Here is a 19,379-nt window from a genome sequence, read left to right as displayed (position 1 = left end):
TAAATAGTTTCCTTAAGCAGGTGGGAGCTGTTTTTTCAGTAAATGTTACTAAAAGAGAAAGAAAGGCTGTACTGATCAGCTGCTTTCAGCTGTGGGTTGTGAATATTTACGGTAAAAGTGTAGTTTATGTGGGATTAGTTTCAAAATAAGCTACAGTGCTCTTATTATAGTGATGAAGGCCCTGTTGATGTGTTTTAATAGTATTGGACAACACTATGTCACAGAGAAATATGGGATCTCTCAGACTGATGAAACACTTTTTAATGAGTGTCATTATAAAACAGAAAGGTAAAATCTGTCAATCTGATTGGTTAATGTGATATAATGAGCGTATACCACTATTCTAAAGCCTTATCACAGCATATCACTCCGTGTCAGGAAAGCATGAATGGAAGTTTGTAAAATACTGTTACAGTCGGTAGCAAAGGTGCTTTGACGACATTTACAAATAGACTAAATTAGTTGAATTCACATGTTCAAGGTTAACTTTCACCTCCGGGGAGGGTTAACAATGGATGAGTGGATTGAGCAGTGACTTTCCTTTTTCCTTATAAAAAAAGCAGAGGAGATTGGATGATTAAATAAAAACTACATGAAATCGATTGTGTATTCCTCTTTCATACTGCCATTATTGGTAACCGTTTTATAAAAACAATACACGGCCTATTGTAATGTATTGCTTAAGTAACCCAGTGTTGTTTTTAGCTTTTTTTTCCTCTGGATCTGTTGAATATTTAACCTTTGCTTTAACTGGCAACCTTCAATATCTAACAATGTGATTGAACAGTTGTGGACGCCTCCTCTAGGCTGTTCAGGAATCTCACGCCACACGCTCGCTGTGTCCGGGCCTTACTTGTAGTTCCGCTCCCAGAATCTGATGGGCCGTGGGTAGGAGGAAATGAATATGGCGCTGCCCAGGAAGGGCGCCAGCGGGGTGTAGAAGATGGTGGTGAGCAGCGTCTGGAGCAGCAGCATGGCTGAGTCTGGACACACACATCAGTCAAGGAATGAAAAGTAAGCGCTTATACATTTACACACACACACACACACACACACACACACACACACATAAGGGTTTTAGAGAAAGGATACGAGGCACTGCAAACGGCTGAGCAAAGGCATGGAAAGCGCTGCCCCAGGCGATCTGCCAGGGAGCGATGTAAACCAGGATGAAATGGAGCTTCAGCAACAGCTCACGCATCTGCACAGAAAACACAAACACACAGTCAGTGCCCAGTGAAAAGAGATCAGCACGGCACTGAGAGGCATATTGAAACATTTGATGGTGGAGTGTGTTATTTAACTCACACGGCTTTCACACGGAGGAAACCAAAGTGTCTGTGTATCTTTGTATTCCCTGTGGTTGACTGCTGGTGTATGAAATTTTTTTTTTTTTTTGATCCACTATGACTGTAAGTAGTGCATAGAAACAGGACAAAACACACAAATCCAATCTGTAGAAATGTGCAGTCACAACTTTGAACACCTTGACTGAGGCTGTTTTGACGAATCTCTACACCTGTGTCTTGTGTGCTTGTGGATGCAGCAGCTGCGTCTTGCTCTCACCTTGTGGAAGATGATGGACATGATGAAGAAGTCGAGCAGGAAGCTCTCGGAGGCGTGCGGGCAGTCGAAGTGGAAAAAGACGAGCGTGAAGAGCAGAGTGAGGAACTGGAAACTGGGGTCGCAGAAGGAGGAGCGCAGGAGCTTCAGCCCGGCGACCGTCGTCAGGAGGACATCACAGCTGGAGGCGGCAAAGACAGAGAGTTCAGATTCAACAGCTGCTTCACCACACACATACAGTACACACACACTGATGATGATGATGCTGTGTGTTTGTGGCTGTGTGTGTGCGTCCACTCACTGGATTCCCAGCTTCTTGCGGTGGCTGAGGGCGAAGCCGTCGTTAGTGAGCGCACTCAGCACGATGGCGGGGTACACAACGTACTTCTCGAAGCACAGGAGCCCGACATACAGCCGCTCAAACCACATCAGCACAGCGTCCTCTGATACACCGATGGGAATAAACAAAAGTCACAAAAGCAGATTAGAACCACAGCTTTCCTCAGCACAGACAGATCTCATTCAACTTTTCTAGGAACATGTTTTTTTGTTATTCAGAAATTGGTATCACACTGATAATCATATTTATCCTACAGTATTTATCTCAGGCGAGGTTTGGTTTCTGTGGGATTTAGGAATTTGAATTTTAGGTGAAACGAGATGGCTTTTTATCAGCTGGTGGTGCAATGGCAATAAATCTTAATAAACACAAAATGATGAACAGGATTTAGTACAATACAACAAGACTGAGCCCCTGCAGATGTACTGACAGCTCTTAGAAGCTATACATTGGCACAGCAGCACTTACATTCTCACAGTGATAATGGCAAGTTGGCAACACACTGATGCTTAGCAGGTCTCATGTTCACCATCTTAGTTTAGTCGGCTAAAATGCTAAGATTTGGTATCGAAAAAATAGAAAAAGCACGCACATCCCCAAGTCTAAACGCTGGATGCCGGACAACAAAAGTAAATCATAGGAGAAAAAGGAAAGTCAGCACACCAACAACAGCTCTAGAGCAATAATTTATCATCACCGAAACAAGGGAGTAACGTTTCAGCTTCCTCAGACTAAGAGAGATTTGGTATTACCAATAAGTACCAAGCCAAAGCTTAGTTTTAGCTATTTGGTTCAAAGTATTGAACAAACTGAAATTGTGACTTGAAGACCCTGGCACATCAGAGGATTATCAGTGTTATCCAGAGGAAGGCATGAATGTGTGGAACAAATTCTACTAGTTGTTGGGATACATTCATCATCTGGGGACCAAGAGTGTTTGTACGAGATGTGAAGCCAATTCACTGGCTAAATGTCAAATCATTTCACTAGATAAGTGCCAACTTTGACCTGCTGGTGGCGCTACAGGAAGAGACGCCGGGTCGCCAGAGATAGGGGACTGACTGCAGGCGTTCATTCATGATGTGATCACAGAGGATATTGGCACCAAATTTCATGACAAATTTCCTGTCTGGATCAGGTGCAGTGACACCACGACCCTAAAGCTGTGCTACCAACGCCACCGCCATCGTTACTGTCCATCACCTTGTGGATTTATATGCAGATATGGATCCAGATTCATCAAGAGTTAAACATTTCCCATCCAAAACCAATGGTGCTCACTACCTGCTTGTATTTTTTTGCCTTTAACTAGGTGGGTTTACATGGACATTTTTAAACGGTTTCAAATAGGTTTGGTTTAAATCAATCTGTTTGAAGATTTCAGCTTGAGCGTATACATGGAAACATGGAAATACATTGTCTGTTGAGCGCAGTCTTTGCTGTTATACATATTTCTCTTTATTAAACAGCAGCGTGACATATGCCTACTTCTAGAATTGATTGGAATGTCAATCGGTTTGGGGTAATTGAGACGGTGTGAGGTGTTTATATGAAGTGTTTTGGTCTCCCAAACCTATTTGAAACCATTTAAAACTGTCCATTTAAACTCACCTATAGGATAGTTGTCAAGAGACAGGAAATGGGGAGACAGAAAGAGGGGGAATCAAACCGGGGCCGCTGTAGCACAGACTACAGCCTCTGCATATGGGGCACCTGCTTTACCCACTGAGCTAAACAATATCCCCTCAGTACATTACTGACCTCTGGGTTCAAACTGGTGGTACTCCTTTGTCTTGAGGACCGGGTGGGAGATCCACAACCAAGGGTGGTGCTTCCTCAGCTGGGGGATCAGGTAGTGGGTGACGAAGCCCACCGTCCCGGCCAGAGCGTACAGCACGATGGTCACAAAGGGCTGGGACAGGATGAGGATGAAGAGTTCAACAAATCAGTTACAGAAAGTGCTGTAAGAGGCAGTGCACAAGAAGAAGAAAAAAACAATTATAGATCCCACCTTGAGAGACAGGAACACGGTGCTGGCAGTAATGGCGAAGGTCAGGATGTAGGCGACAGAGCACACGACCACGTCCGACAGCAGAATCTCCTTCTGTGGAGCACGAGAGGAAGGAGGAGCTGCGATAATTAATGATCCCCAATCGAATGGAAACGCATTTGTTTGTCAGGATGGTTTAGGTGTGTGATTACTTCTGTCTAATTGCTCTGAGCCTTTAATTTTTTTTTTTTTTTTGCAGATCAAAGACACAGCAGCTCGAGAAGAGTTACTGTAAGAGCTTCACAATCCCCATTAATACTGTAAAAGGCGGCGGGAGGCTTGTCTTGTCTGATGCATAATTCCCTGTAATCGCATGCAATGATCGACAATAACAACAGCTGTTTTACTGTCTTGGTTCTCTCATGTACAGGATGCATGAACTCCACAACTGTGATAATAATTCATGTGAGGCTACTGCAGAAACATAATGTATTCAAAGAGCTAAATCACCCAAATGTCTGATTATCACCTGAACTCATCATCGTCTTCCACTAACGACAATACTAATGAGCATAAAAGCTGCATCATATCAGTTTATTTCTAAATTAATCCTCAGTTACCATCGAGTTTTGAAGTTTCTCAGGCAGCGGGTCTTTAATCTCTGTAGCTTCCTCCTCCTCTTCCTCACTCTCCCCCAGGGTAGGCATTATCTTTGACTTGATCAGAGATCTGCAATTAATTAAAAACATCACAAGTGAAGGACGACGGCATCAAGAACGATCTTATTTACTGATTTGAAACATGAACTGATTTTTGGGTCACAAAATCTTAATCAGGGAAAAAAATGTGGAAAAAGTTGAAAATACATGAAGAATTTAGTTTTCATGTGTGAATTATTCACATTTCACATGATTTATATAATAAATTCAAATGTGGATGATTTGTGTTTTGACTTGTATTTCTAATATTATTTTGATTCAGGTGTTAACAGTTTGAAATTACAATATTTAACATTTAACTCTCAGCTGGTGTAGAAATTACTCAACAAATAATAACCTATGAAAATAGAGTGTAGTCGGTACATTAACTCCCGGCTCTCGTTTCCGCAGGTCTCCTCGCTAATGTTTTATTTATTTCAAAACTATTACAGAGGATTAAGTGGGTGGTAGTCAGGCCCAGTATGTGCATGCAAACAGCACACAGACACACACACACACTGATACTCACACTAGTACCGACGGGTCACTGCTTTGTCGACTGAGGTGGTAGGAGAAGACCACCAAAAGGCCACAGAAACCAGAGAACAGAGCCGGGGTGTGCTGCTCATCCCACGGCTCCTGTAACAACACACACACACACACACACACACACACACACACACACCAGTGTGAATCACACCATCATGTACCTTTTAAAACTACTTCTTCTTTTCAATCTTCACGGTTTAAAAGCTTCTTCCCCCACCAGTTACAATCTTGTAGTCACTTTTGAAGGATGACTTGCAGCACTTTGTATTTTGCTGCAGCTCTGCTTAGCTCCATCAGTGAAACTCCCCGGCTGCACCGCTATTTATAACTGCCTGTCTTCTTCTATTCCTATAACCAGGAGGATGACCACGAAAAACAAACTCGGTACAAAAAGAAAAGAAGGAGAAAAAGGCTTTGCTGTGTGTTTTCTGTTTTCTACCTTGAGAGCTCCGAAGCAGAAGCCGTAGAGCAGAGACAGAGCGATCAGACTGCGTAGGATGCTGTAGACTGCAGAGATGAGACTTGTAGCAGCTGAGACACACAAATTAGAGTGAGGGTGAAAACACATATACAGAGAGACAAGCTGTAGTAGTGGTAGTTATGGTTTATAAGGCACTGATAGCTTCTCACGTAACACTGCAGTGACATGAATCAAATATGGCTGATTCACTGCATTTTTGAGTGCTACATTCTTCTTAAATAATACCTATACCTTTCTTTTTCCACATGTGGGTTGTTTATTTATAATAATTATGAATATTTAATGTTATAGAATTTTTTATACTGAATACATACTACACACACAGGCATCAAACCAGGGCCACATTTCCACACATTAGACATTACAACAGAAGATTCACATTAACATCTGTCAAGGATCTGGATTAAAGAACAACATGTTTAACTGACCTGTCCCTCCAAATAAGTGCATGTCAATCTGCTCCAGCAGGTAAATGGTGAAGGTGTTGATCTGAGGGAACAGACCCACCAGGAAGGTGATTGGGAAGCAGTAGGTAAAACCTGTTTAATGCATAAGACAAAAGACATTTCTGTGAAGGATGAGAAAATAAAATGATACAGTGAAATAAATTAACTGTGCGAGGCCGAGCAAGCCTCTGGATATTTATCCGTACCCACTAACAGGTCTCGTAAAAAGCGCAGTGCGTCATGGCAGACGATGGTGACCCCGTACAGGGTGGAGACGGGCAGGTCCTTCCGCCTCAGCAGCTGCTCCAGCAGCCAGATCAGAGTGCAGAAGATACAGAAGTAGGCCGCTCGACTGTAGGCCACAAGCTGGTTGTGACCCTGGGGAGACGCATGCATCAACACACAGAGGTTAGGGTGTAACACAACACAGTGATATAACATTAGGGTGGGAAGAGGTTCCAACACAGTGACATAACAGCAACAACCAAGCAAGATAACACGATGAGCGCTGCTACAAATTTGGGTCATATTAGGATGACTGCTCATGTGTCTTGCACTTTGATGCGTTTTCACAGTCACATGACGCAAGTCAGTCAGTAAGCTCCAAAAGGGACAGAGCATGTAGCTGAGGCAGCAGGGAAAACACAAGAAAGTCATTCATTGGAAAAGGGAACTGTTTGGAAAATCATGACTTCATAATGGAAACACTGACAACATGCATCACTGAAGAAGATGATGGGTCACTCAGTTGAAATAAACGAACAGCGATATGATGTTAAGTTTTGTTAATATTCATAATAAGTAATTGATAATAGAGCCTGACATGAGTTTGTTTCCTCTGTGACATTAAACTCACATGTGTTGGTGAAGCTGCATCTGGTTGAACACTCTGGAAAACAAAAACACAGAAGTCTTTGTTGACTCATCGACTGGAAATCACCATGAAAACAGTTGAAAAACAGCAGCGACAGTTCATCAGAAAGTGATGAGGCGGAGCAAATAGGAAGTAGCAGGTCTGAGGTCAGCTTTACTTGTGAAAATCAAATACTATCCAAGCTGGTTTTCATTCATTCATTTTGGCTTTTCTCCAATATTAAATGCTCAGTCAGCTTCTTAAGATTGAAAAGATAATGGCTGATCTGATTTTTACCTTCAATAAGGAATACTGGCAGCTGGCGATGACTAGGCAAAACTGGAAGACCCAGAAGTCTTTGAAGCAGCCGTGGTTGAGAAGCACAAAACCAAGGAAAGAAACCAGGAAGGCCATGAAGACTGCAACTAGATTCTCCAGAACCTCCTGGTTTCTTTAGAAAAACAGCACACACGACCGCAAAAGTTGGTTATAATAGTGCAATCAGTAGAGACGGGACAACCAACAAGTATACTGGGATATCACAAGTTAGATTTTCTAGATGTGAGACTAAACTGGGACAGTGGGGAGAGTTTTGTGTGTTACCTGTCCAGAAGAGCGAGCAGGGTGAGCCGGTCGTATAAAATGTTGATCCACTTCCCAGGAAACAGTTCAAGTTTGTAATAAATCTTCTTGGTCGGTTTTTCCTGAGTGGAAGTCTCTGAGGATTCGTCCAGAGAGTCCTCTTCCTGCACACAAGCACAGATAATTTACACCCACATGAATTCAGCTGCAGAGATACAGGAGAGGAAAAAGACTCTGATGTTTTATATCTACATGAGTTTCAGTGTGCAGTAACTCAAAACACAGCCCGGGTCCTCGTAAGTCCTGGGAGTGACATCTTTTTCACACTGTATGAGACACATACAGTACACACACACACACACACACACACACACACTCAACGAGGTGCATTAATGATTCAGCAGTGAGTGTGTGTTGCTTCAGCTTCAACAACTGATCCAGGCCCATTATGTCACTGTTGCTGATCTGCATCCAGCCCTGATGTGGACTAACTCAGGAGTCATATTACTGCCTCTGTTTCGAGTCAGTGAGTCACAGTTTGACAAAGAGAAAGTACTCATCATTTAATTTGTGTCCCCTCAAATTTAAAATTTTTGTTTTAAATAGATAGATAGATAGATTTACTTTATTAATCCCGAAGGAAATCTTAATTCATGTGTCAATTCCTAATTCTAATATCTAATGTACATGGATGTGAGCTAACTTGCAATTGTTTTATCTTTTTTATTATTATTATTTAAGTTTTAATTCCTCACAATTGTCTTAATACAACATTAGCAAAACCAATAATAGGATGGATCATGAACCCATAAGACTTCTTTTTCACTCTCTTCACTGGCACACTACTATTTTTTCTGTATGTTACCTCCACCAGCTGTAGATTAGTGAAACTGCATGAAACAATAGGGAGAAGTGACCATTACATTGTCTATGAATGTGCTACAATGTGTGTATTTGTGTGTACTGTATGCAGGAGATAGAAACACCATGGTAAAAAAACAAAACATAGTACCACGTGTGGTCAAAAACCCATAGGGAACCTATAACAGCACTCAGACACCAAACATGCATGAGTCTACTGTAACTATCTTTAGTCCCGTCAGGTTCAGTAAACAGAGGATGTTTTTAATTTGCAGGAGAAAAAAAAGATAAAAGGTCAACATAGATGAGAACCTGGAAGATCTCCGGGTGTGTCCTTCGTGGCCGGAGCCTGTGTGCAGGGATGATACGTCTCTGGAAAGGACAGTCGGCGTGACCTCCCGCCAGGCCGTCCTGACACTCCGAGTTAGAGGAAGTCGACAGCAGGTCACTGAGGACGCACACACACAGACACGCACAACAGGCCGACGTTAATGTGTGCAATAAGCCTGATTATCAGAGGTGAGATGAAGTTGCAGAGAAACACAGTGAAGCAGCTTGATGCAGGTGAAGGAGGAAAACGATGATTAAGGTTTGACAACAGTACCACATGTTGCCGGTGATGAGCTCGGCTCCTAGCGGCAGGTTGAGGGCTCTCTCTGCATACAGCTTACGAGGCCTGTCTCCTGGTGAAGCAAAGCAGATAACGTACAACTTATCTAACAATTCCTGTGTGAATAACTGATATGGGGGTTTTATTTATCCTCACAGACACACAGCAGACACTGGACTGTGACTGAACCACTGAACAAGCTCGACATCCTGGAGCTGTTTCAAAAAAATGTCATTTAATCCACCAGCTTTTTTTCTGAGCTGTTTCAAAAAGTGAAACCATCAGCTGCTGGCAGTGCCTCCCACACACACACACACACACACACACACTGTACAATATATTTGTGCAAATATTATGAGACTATCCCAGTACACTGACTGGGTGTATTTGCAGCACCTCTTTGTTGTTTCTGACTACATGAGTCATCGCAACTTGTCTCCAGCAAAAGATTTAAAAAAAACACATTACATTTCCAGGAAACAACGGGCAATGCAGCTTACTGTGTACAGTGTGGAAGGTGTAGGCTTCCTCTTTGTTGGTGGCCTCTGGTCTGCAGATGACCTGCAGCATGGAGCTCTCTGACTGGGAGGTTTGTGAGGGCAGGGAGTCGTAGTCTGGATCCTTCTCTCTGTCCGTCTGTGGACTAAAGAGACAAAATGAAACCAGCTAGAGATGTTAGATCCTCAAATCTTAAACTTTGTGTTGCAAATATATATATATGTGTGTGTGTGTGAGTGAATGCAGCACGCTTGTCTAGGCACACATACCTGTCAGGAGACACTATTGGGATGTGTGTGGGTGGTATAGCCTGTAGTGTGTCAGTAGGCAGGCTGGTGGGTGGTTTGGGTCTCTCCGGTTTGCTTTCTGTCTTGGTCTCTGTTGCTGTATCATCTTGTCTGGAAGCCACACTCAGATTCTCTGCAAACAGATAAATGAATAGAAAAATGAAAAGTCAAATATAAAGCCCCAGCTAATGGTGAGATGATTCATTCATTTCTTTGTTTGCTTGGCAATGCTAAAGCTGCAGCACTAGTCATTTTTATGCTGCAGATGAAGGTTGCTCAGACTGAACCCACAGAGAGTTGGCACTCACTGCACATAACGTCCTCCTCACTTCTATGGAGAGTTTTAGCATCTTTCAGTGCAGCTAATTTGTTTAAGCCCCACATCTTAACTGTTTTGGTTCAACTTCACTTTCCTTGAAAGACCTTTGACGAAAAAAAAATCCCTCAGGAACTGGTCGAGACCAAAAACAGACCTAACAGAGTGAAAGATATTATAAATAAAGAGATGATAATATTGTGCCTCTGCTTCCACCACCAGAGACAAACACTCATTCTGATTTAAAGAGCTCCAGTGGAAGTAACATTTTCATCTAATTAAAGTCTCCAAGCCCACTAGCTGCCACCATAAGCTGTGAGCTGCTAGTTTACAATAGTTTAACTGAATAGCCAACCATACAACATTATCTTAGTTACATCTTAGGTCAAAAAGCAGCAGCTGACAAACCAGTGACATTTTGCTTTCCCATGCACTTCAATCTGAACATTTGCATTAACTTAAACACCTTAAAGCTCCAATACACCCAAACAGTTGTTTTCAATTACATTGTCTGACTCTGCAGGTGTGTTTAGGCAGCATCCCATAGGTGTGCGGGGACATGACAACATGTAGATAAAGGAGATAGAGGTAAAGGAACAAACCCTCTTGCTGAGAATCACCTTCTTCTGCAGTTCCTGCTTCCTGTTTCTGTTCAGGCCCCTCCTCCTCCTGTGTGCTGGCCCCGCCCCCTCTGGTGCTGAGGGACCCCAACAAGGAGACAAACTCCAAGAAGTTGGACTCGTTGGGAATCTGGCCCTCCTTTGCTTCCAAATCTGACTTGGAACTGGTCATGGTGGACTAACAGAGAGAGAAATGTTTGTATGTATGCACGGACAGATGGATGGAGAGATGACAGCGACAAAAGATACAGAAATAGAAACAGAGCCAAACTGCCAACATACTGTGTTGTGTGAGCGGTCTGAAAGCAGAACGGCATCTTTCCCACTGTCCATGCTCAGCCCGCGGATGTGAGTCCTTCCACCGGGCCCATAGCGGCCCAAAGCCGGCGGCAGACGCAGGAACCCCTGCGAATCCACGTTGGGATCCAGGGGGTCCGTGTCGTCGGGGTGGGAGTGAACATCGATCCCAGACGAGCTGTTATCATTCGTCAGCTGCGGGCTCGGCGTGCTGTCGGAGGTCAACTGCGGGCCGAGATGCTCCTGGTCTGGATCTGGACACTCCAGCAGCGTGGTCGAGTCAGAGTTGGTCGTCTCTTTACAAAGGTGGAACTCCTCGGTCGTCGTCGCCGTCGTCGTCGTCTGCTGCTGTTTCAGGGTGGGATCGTCCTCGGAGCCGGCCGTCTCCTCTCCCTCCTCCGCCTCCTGCTTCTCCTCCTCGGGGGAGTCGAAGGTGATGACGGGGATCTTGATGTGACATTCTCCTGCCTCCTTCTGAGCCTTGCAGGACACACACGGACATGTCACCCGCACAACGTAACAACATCTCAGTGAGAATCCTGCCACTGGATCACGCTGTGCAGCTGGACATGCTCAGAAATGCACACCAAATACATCAGGCTGATTTTGGGGCGATAATAAGGATAAAAAAAAAAGTTGAATATTCCCATTTGATGGAATGATACAACTAAAAAATCATGGAATATTGCAATAGTAATTAATATATACAGTATAAAGGTGCATCCCAATAAATTAAAAATATCATGGAAAAGTTTATTTATGTCAGTAATTCAGTTCAAAAAGTGAAACTAATACATTATATAGATCCATTACACACAGAATAAAACATTTCACGTCTTTATTTATTTAATTTCTTTTTTTGTAATGATTATGGCTTATATTTAATGAAGACCTAAAATTCTGTATCTCAAAAAAAAAAAAGAATATTACAGAAGACCAATAAAAAAAAGCATTTTTAATTTGGAAATGTTGGCCTTCTGAAAAGTATGTCCATCTCTATGCAACCAATACTTGGTTGGGGCTATTTGACTTGAACTACTGGAAATTGACTTTTCCATGATATTCTAATTTATTTGATCTGATTTGATTTTATTAAGATCCCCATTGGCTGCTATACCTGGTAGCAGCTATTCTTCCTGGGGTCCATTAAAAAGCCACATAAAATAATCAAACACACATGAAATTAAACTAAACTTCCAAATAATATGAAAAGCTGCATGGCACCCATAACAACAATAATTATAAAAATAATAATAAAAAAACAAAACAATAACAAAATCAATACAACAATAGCATACCAATAACAACAATTTATTGAGATGCACCTGTATAATACTGTGAAATAGTGGAATGGGATGTTTTACCAGCTTTAAACCTGATGCTATGAGGATATTGAAAATGGTTCCCACCTGTGCATTTTCCAGAATGCTCTGCTTGACGCTCTCCTCCAGCTGAGCGGCGGTCTGAGGGTCACAGCTCATGGTGATGATGATCTTCACTGTGTCGCTGTCGTCCAGGCGAACCGTCGCAGGCCCGGGGACGGAGTTGTCCACCAGAACCACTTCAATCTCGTCAGAACAGTACGTCTCCTCCAGTGGCTCAGCCTGGCAGACGAGAGCACAGATGGAGGGAATCACAGTGACAGATGAATTCCTCCTCAATGAGATTGTGTCGTCTTTTTTTAGAGGCATGAGTCGTCTGTCATTTGTATCCAGAATGTCAAATTAAAGCATAAATATTTACAGCTTCTTGCATCTGCATCTGAAAGGCCTACTGTACTGTACCTGTGCAGGGGTTTCTGGGATGTCGATGAGTTCATCCTGGTGGTCGTTGGTCGTCTCCAGCGAGTTATTGTTGGCGTCCGAAGGCTCTTTTTTCCCTTCGCTCTCCTCCTCGCTCTCTTCTTCGCTTCCCTTAGAGGGAGGCAGACCTTCATCAGCTGTTTCCCTGTCTGCCGTCTCTTTGTCTTCACAGTCTTTCTCCTCTACTTTGTCCAGCTCTGAGTCTTTCTCCGCTGTTCTTTCCTGCTCCGACTGCTCTCGGTCGGTCCCCGCCAAAGAGCCCTGAACGTCCGCTCCTTCTTTCACAGCTCCGGTTTCAATTATCTCTGCATCCATTTTCCCACCAGCGGACCCGGGCCGCATCTCTTCTCTTTCGGCTCGGGACGGGGGCCTCTGCTGGGCCTGCAGAAGGGGGGCGGCTTGGTCGGGATTGGGACTGGAGAGGTCATCTGGAGAAGGCTCTGGGCTTGGGTGCAGCCCTCCCTCCACTGGCTTCTCTTCTGCAGCGCTCTCACCCTGTCCTGCAATGAAATGAAATCCAAATTCATTGTAGATTTAAAGTCTTTAAAAACTGCTCTAATCCTCAAAATTCATGCCATGGCAATGTGGCCTCTCATTTGGCTACAGTGATAACACAAAACAGTCACAGTGTTATGTAAAGCAGCATTTGCCAGTCGCAGATAAATATCTTCAATTTGCTATAAAAGGAGCTGCAGAAGGCGGATCAATCCCACTGTTATTAAAAACAGATACAAACAAATTGTGCGATGATTTTGATGCAATGCACCACAGTGATTATATCCCCTTTTCTGATCAGCTGACTTGGCTCTGACTAATCACCAGTGCATTAGGTCATAAATTTACTGGAAGCAGTCAGCTGGTCTTTATAGCTGCAAACTGGCTCACTGCTAGGTCCGTTGCATGTCAGTGCAATTTTACCACAATGATGTGTTTGCAAAAAAGGAACTTCTAGTCCATCTAGATCGGTGCATTAGGGAAGAGGAAGAGTGCTGGACTCCACTGATTCTGACAAGTACAGTACAGTACAGGACACCAGTTCCCCCAGAGCACACAGAAGGCCTCAATGGCTACAATAACAAAGTCAGTTTAATTGTTGCTGTGAGTGAGGGCTGGATATTTATCATATGGTCATATAGTCAGTCTTATTTTTAGTATTCCAGGGAAGTCTTTTTTTCTTTTCTTTTCTTTTTTTGAGTGATAAAAAAAATCTCCTTCATGAATCATTCATTCACCAGCCTGATGGAAAATGTCTTGCAGGTTATAGATACTTTCAGCCCTAAACTTAACTTAACAATGCCAGTACAAGACAACCTCAGCAATATGTGATCCAGTGGTTGAAACACAAATAGGGAGAAGAACTTGGTCCCAGTCCGTTCCTGTTTACTTCACTATCCTGGAAGAAAACCTCGAAAAAATCTCTTTTCAATAGGAGAAAGACCCCCGAAAAACTTTGTATTTTCAGGTGTTTGTAAAGTATTCAGCCTCTGGTCTAATCTATTTCTCAGGTCACTTCCACTGATCTAGAATCTCTCACAATGGTGAAACCTTAATACAGCTCAGAAACATACGCACAACAATCCAATCACAAATTTAAATGGGGCTGGACAATCAATGGTAACTTGGTATATAGATAAATCATATAATGCTTTGAGAACCATCTCTCTTTCTGTCTCTCTCTCTCTGTATAATACTGAAACAGTATTGTAAAGATATACAGAGGAGTTAGGTAGGTCAATGTGACATAGATGTATTATCTGAGACACTTTAAGCTCTTTATAATGGCTACACTGAGCAACAACAACGGACATAAACTGGGACAAACATCCAGCCAAACAAACCCAGGCTGATTTTCACCTTCTGCACTTTCGAAGAGAGGAAACAATGAATCAAATTACACATCCTCAATACTCATTTCCATACAACACAACAACACAACAAGCCACGCTGACTTCTGAAGTTCGGCTGTTTCATGGGAAATATCAGAGCATGCACTGTTGTAATTGTCAGTAACAGCAGATGGGTGACGAACTATAGGAAGAACCAACATAAAAGTGTCCTTGTTAGGTTTTGATCCACAACGAGTTGCCAGATCAGCTTCAGTCAGTTTAGTACAGAGTCTATGTAACTCCACTGGAGGGATGAACACAGGTCTTCAGAAACATAATCGCTCCTTCTGGGTTTGATGATGCTTGGAAAAGAGCGGCTGTTCAAAATCTGAGATATAGTAGTTTTTCAATTGGTCTGGGAACAGGGGCCAGTTTCTCTAAAAGATATTTTAGACTGATTGATCTTTATTGTTTGCAGTCCTTGATTAGTCTGGTGCAATCAGTTTCCCCAAAATAAAGATGGTTTCTTTCTAAGTAGGTTTTTTTTTTTGCCCTTGGACGACAGTAAAATGTTTTCCCAAAATGTTTTCTGCTTCTTAAAAGTTGTGCACCAGTGAATTTATATGTCTAACTAAATATATGAGCTACAGTATATAGTGAAGGGTTATCTTTGTGACCTCAGCCCCTAGGGACTGTGAAGGCCGAAGTTTATGATTCACATCATATTCACACTCATCAGTGACACTTCATGCCCTGTATCTGTTATGTTTCTCTGTTCATTTGTTCAGGTTTTCCCTTTAATAGACGCCATCTGAATCTCACCTTCCAAGGTCTTCACCTCTTCTGACTTTGAACAGTCCTGTTGTGGAGAGAGAGAGAGAGTTCAGAAGCACAGGATTAAAACCGGGATGTGATGCAGGTTGACACAGTGTTTCTTCTGTGCTGTATGTTCACACTGGCAGGTGTCACTCAACTCACCACACCGATCAGTCCCGGGTTGGTTTCAGTCTGCTTCACTGTCACCTGGATCACCGGACTGGGACGCTTACGAGCCAGCATCGTCATGGCAACACTGTCGGGGACTGTGCTGCTCTTCCTGTGAGACGGGAAACCAGACATAGGGGAGGAATACAAAGATGATGACAGAAGGATGGGGAGTCTCTGTGGATGTTGGACACGTCAATACTCCACTTTTGGAGGAAATGATCCATCCTTCACTCTCGGTCTCTCATGTATGGAATACTAAAAGATACTGAAGAAATTAAGAGAAATAGAGTTGTATGGGAAGCGATGGATTTCTTTTATTAGTCTCTCTGCAGATCAAGCGTGTCAGAGCCGAGTGGCCGACGCTGACCTCCCCTCATTAGCTTGCACTTTCACCACAGCTCCACTGAGTCTCTGAGAAAAACTGTGGAAAGTGCCAAACTGAAGAAAAATCGACACATGCAGAGGAAACAAAAGGGAAGAACAAATATACAAATCATGTGAGGACAGGTTATATTATACTTAGTATTAATGGTATTATTCTGAAAGGAGGTCTCAGGCCTAAAACGTGCAATTTCATTTTAATAATTAAGTTGTATCATGAGGGATTTAGCCCTCTGGCCTAGATTTTGTAATGACTAACCTAGCAGGGGAGCAGCTCCAGGCCCATGGAGTAAAAATGCCAGTTTGCTGAATGTGAATATACATCACATGTCTGTGAATGGCCCCATAAAGGTGAGGCCACATCTGTAACTCCTCAGCTACTTCAGATTGACCCCACGTGTGCAGGTGTTTGTGTGTGTGTTGGTGAGGGTTTACCTGATGTTGGCGGGCAGGCAGGAGTCCGAGGCGTTACTTTTCTTGTCCTGGGCCTTGCTGAGGTCAGAGAGGCTGCTGCGGACCACCGCCTCGCCCTCATCGAACATCAGGTGCAGCCGGTAGTTGGCCAGCTTGATGAGGATGAAGAAGAGGGTGATGGAGGTGCAGTAGATGCTCAGGGCCATGGTGGTAGGGGGCAAGGCCTGCGGAGGGGAGGGGAGAGGAGAGGAGAGGAGAGGAGAGGAGAGGAGAGGAGAGGAGAGGAGAGAAAATGATATCTCCAGACTGTCGTGACTCCACTGGAGCAGCGTTTGAATTGATGCTTTGAGCTGTAGCTGGATAGAAACGCGCCACCTGTCTCATCTCTACTTATTGTATGTAGCCTAAGTGAAATTTGGCAAGAGGCACACTGACGCCCCAAGTGTATTACAAGCTCAGTGAACCACGAGATCTCATTTGATTAATTGGCAACTTAATGAATTTTATCGATCCCCAGGGGAGGAATGGCCCATAGCAAAGTACAGGAAGATTAAAGACAAAGCATCTGCATCATTGCTGACACATGAGTCATACTGTTCTGGAGGGAGTTCCTGCTTTGTTGGATGTGGACTCTGCAGGTACAATTTGTCATCATCCGCTTGCATACGTGCTTATATTTGTCCGCTCCTCAGCTCTCTTAAATGTCATTTATGTTGCGCTGTATGTTGTGTGCGACCTTCAGCTAAAACGCTAACAAAACTGAAATTCGAAACATCCCATCCCGGAGAGCTTGTGTTGTTTTCGCAAGCGAAGCAGAGGTTGTTTTCAAACACACTGAGGAAAACTGCCAGCGACAAACGCTCTGGGATAACTTCAGTGGCAGTAACCTGCATTCATTGATGGCTAATTTGGGATTTACCCTAGCGTAGTAGTGGACTTGACCTAAAGTTACAGGGCAGCACAATGAGAGACACGTTGTTGATCATTAAATGCAGCAGGATGTGTAGCGCTTACAAATTAGCTATATCAAAAACAGACACTAGAGATTTAGGAGGTATTAACATTGCATAATTGTAAATTACAATCAATAAGATATACTTTTCTGATAAAGCCGACTGAGACACACACAATAACACTAAGGGTTTGCATGATCAGATCGAATCCAGTGTCATACATGGCATTTATTAGCTATAGCAGCTAAGGTCAAGGTGTTTGACCTATAGCTGCAACTCTCCCTTTTATGCATGCTACTATAAGGCAGTTTAAACTGAATGCAACACAAAGGTCACTGGGGATGTCCGTTAAAATTAGGATTAGTTATAATGGAAGCATCGTTCCCCTGAGGTGGGACAATGGGAGTAGATAGGAGAGTATCCTCCTATATCAAATCTACAGGGTAAACCACTCTATTAAAAAACCTCCTCACACAGGAGGATCTGATCAGTGGGAGTGAGGCAGCAGCAGCACCAGCAGCAGCAGCCCTGTGGTGCACCTATTAAAAAGGCCATGACATGGAAATATTGGTGAACCACAGTTTCACGCTTCCTGCCACATCCAGGAGCAGCCATGCGTTCCGTCACCGCATGCGGGGGAAAACACTGCGACAGTGGCGTTTTTCCAGCCCCTTTCCCCCCTCGAGCAGCAACAACTACACAATGAAGGATGTCAGATCCATGCGTGTTTATCCAAAGAGGGATAAACCACCGCGTGAATAAAAAATGTCACCTATAGGTAAAGCTATACCGTGAACACCTCACACCCCCCTCCTCACGGCCTTTAACGTGATGTTCCCTGATTTAAATATAAAAAAAGAAGAAATAAATAAAAAGAAAAGCTCACCAGATGGAGAGACAGGGGCAACATAAGGAGGAATATCCACAGATAGAGGTGGCAGGAGTTGTTGAATTTGTTCTGGTCCGGTTCGTGGTACCAGCCCCCGGTCAGAGATGCCCAGACTCCCTGACGCAGGGTCTGCACAACCTGGGAGCCCATCTCTCCTCCTCTCTCCTCCTCTCCGCTCAGGTTGGACGGACCGATGATGATGATGATGATGATGCTGATGCTGCTGCTAGGCTACAATGAAATGATCTCCTCTAATAATGCATGCTACAGTCGCTACGCCTCCATGTTGGGGTGATAGCTACAGCACGTCTCCACAGCCTTCTCTTTCATGCCTCGTCCGTCTTCCTCGGTGTTATCCTGTCGTCTGCCTTTTCCCATCCCAATGTCGATTCGTCCATCGCTGCTGCTGCTGCTGCTGCTGCTGCTGCTGCCGCGGTCCTCATCTCGTCCTGATCGCCTCTCTCCTTCACTCTCTCCTCCTCTCGGACTGCCTGCACAGATGCGCAGCTCTGACCGCCCCCCTCCTTCTCCTCCTCCTCCTCCTCCTTCCCCCCTCCTCCCTCCATCCTTCTTCTCGATCCTTTCCTATTATGTGATGCTAACCTTTACGTTTATCTGCGTACAAATGGATCACAGGAAAAATAACACAATACACAATCAATGTTTAGAACATTCTTATCACGTTATTATATTATATTATTATATTATATTATAATAGCCTATAATATAATATAATATTATTTATATTATATTATATTATATTATAGGCTATTATATTATATTATATCATATCTGTGCAAATTCTGCAGGTCAAAGGCATCTCTGAATCAAGTCAACTGGACGTAGTTTTTGTCTTGAAGACGTTTAGCCCTTAAGATGATGAGGTGATTAAGCCACTTGAAGAAGGGGCGAAACGTCTAGTTGACTTGTTTTAATTGCCTACAGATATATCTCTACTATATTATATTATTATGTTAGGATATTGTATGCTAACTAAATTGTTGTATTAGACTGTAGCCTAGTTTTACGTGTGTTTGTGTATGCTATTCGACTCTCATACAATGCATTGTGAGAGAAAGTAGGCTACGGGACATTTGCACCACTGACACTTATCTGATAAAAGCTGATTCTCATTC

The 19,379-nt window shown here is 43.4% G+C and overlaps 1 protein-coding gene across 2 annotated transcripts in view; it reads right to left on the bottom strand.

Annotated features, from left to right (window-relative positions):
- The window catches only part of pcnx2 (pecanex 2), a 30,541-nt gene extending 11,755 nt beyond the window's left edge, over positions 1-18,786 (bottom strand). Inside the window, exons 1-26 of one of the 2 annotated variants that reach the window (XM_085799634.1) lie at positions 18,241-18,786; positions 16,423-16,625; positions 15,598-15,715; positions 15,442-15,478; positions 12,776-13,293; positions 12,401-12,595; positions 10,977-11,471; positions 10,677-10,872; positions 9,741-9,891; positions 9,474-9,616; positions 8,968-9,046; positions 8,676-8,811; positions 7,524-7,666; positions 7,218-7,371; positions 6,924-6,956; positions 6,274-6,445; positions 6,050-6,160; positions 5,580-5,671; positions 5,121-5,230; positions 4,514-4,622; positions 3,915-4,007; positions 3,665-3,815; positions 1,865-2,006; positions 1,567-1,744; positions 1,093-1,201; positions 854-983 (exon numbers count right to left, since the gene is read on the bottom strand). In XM_085799634.1, coding sequence (XP_085655760.1) covers positions 854-983; positions 1,093-1,201; positions 1,567-1,744; positions 1,865-2,006; positions 3,665-3,815; positions 3,915-4,007; positions 4,514-4,622; positions 5,121-5,230; positions 5,580-5,671; positions 6,050-6,160; positions 6,274-6,445; positions 6,924-6,956; positions 7,218-7,371; positions 7,524-7,666; positions 8,676-8,811; positions 8,968-9,046; positions 9,474-9,616; positions 9,741-9,891; positions 10,677-10,872; positions 10,977-11,471; positions 12,401-12,595; positions 12,776-13,293; positions 15,442-15,478; positions 15,598-15,715; positions 16,423-16,625; positions 18,241-18,393 — 4,151 coding nt within the window. In that variant the 5' untranslated portion in view covers positions 18,394-18,786. The remainder of the gene's footprint in view (positions 1-853; positions 984-1,092; positions 1,202-1,566; positions 1,745-1,864; positions 2,007-3,664; positions 3,816-3,914; positions 4,008-4,513; positions 4,623-5,120; positions 5,231-5,579; positions 5,672-6,049; positions 6,161-6,273; positions 6,446-6,923; positions 6,957-7,217; positions 7,372-7,523; positions 7,667-8,675; positions 8,812-8,967; positions 9,047-9,473; positions 9,617-9,740; positions 9,892-10,676; positions 10,873-10,976; positions 11,472-12,400; positions 12,596-12,775; positions 13,294-15,441; positions 15,479-15,597; positions 15,716-16,422; positions 16,626-18,240) is intronic. The other variant, XM_085799635.1, reaches the window with a different exon arrangement.
- Positions 18,787-19,379: the final 593 nt, after the last annotated feature.

The sequence above is a fragment of the Trachurus japonicus genome, chromosome 15 (assembly GCF_045865225.1).
Source record: "Trachurus japonicus isolate A0001 chromosome 15, Traja_1.0".
NCBI lineage: Eukaryota > Metazoa > Chordata > Actinopteri > Carangiformes > Carangidae > Trachurus > Trachurus japonicus.
Note: the sequence above shows the minus strand (reverse complement) of the source record. Positions and strands in the feature narration are given on the sequence as shown.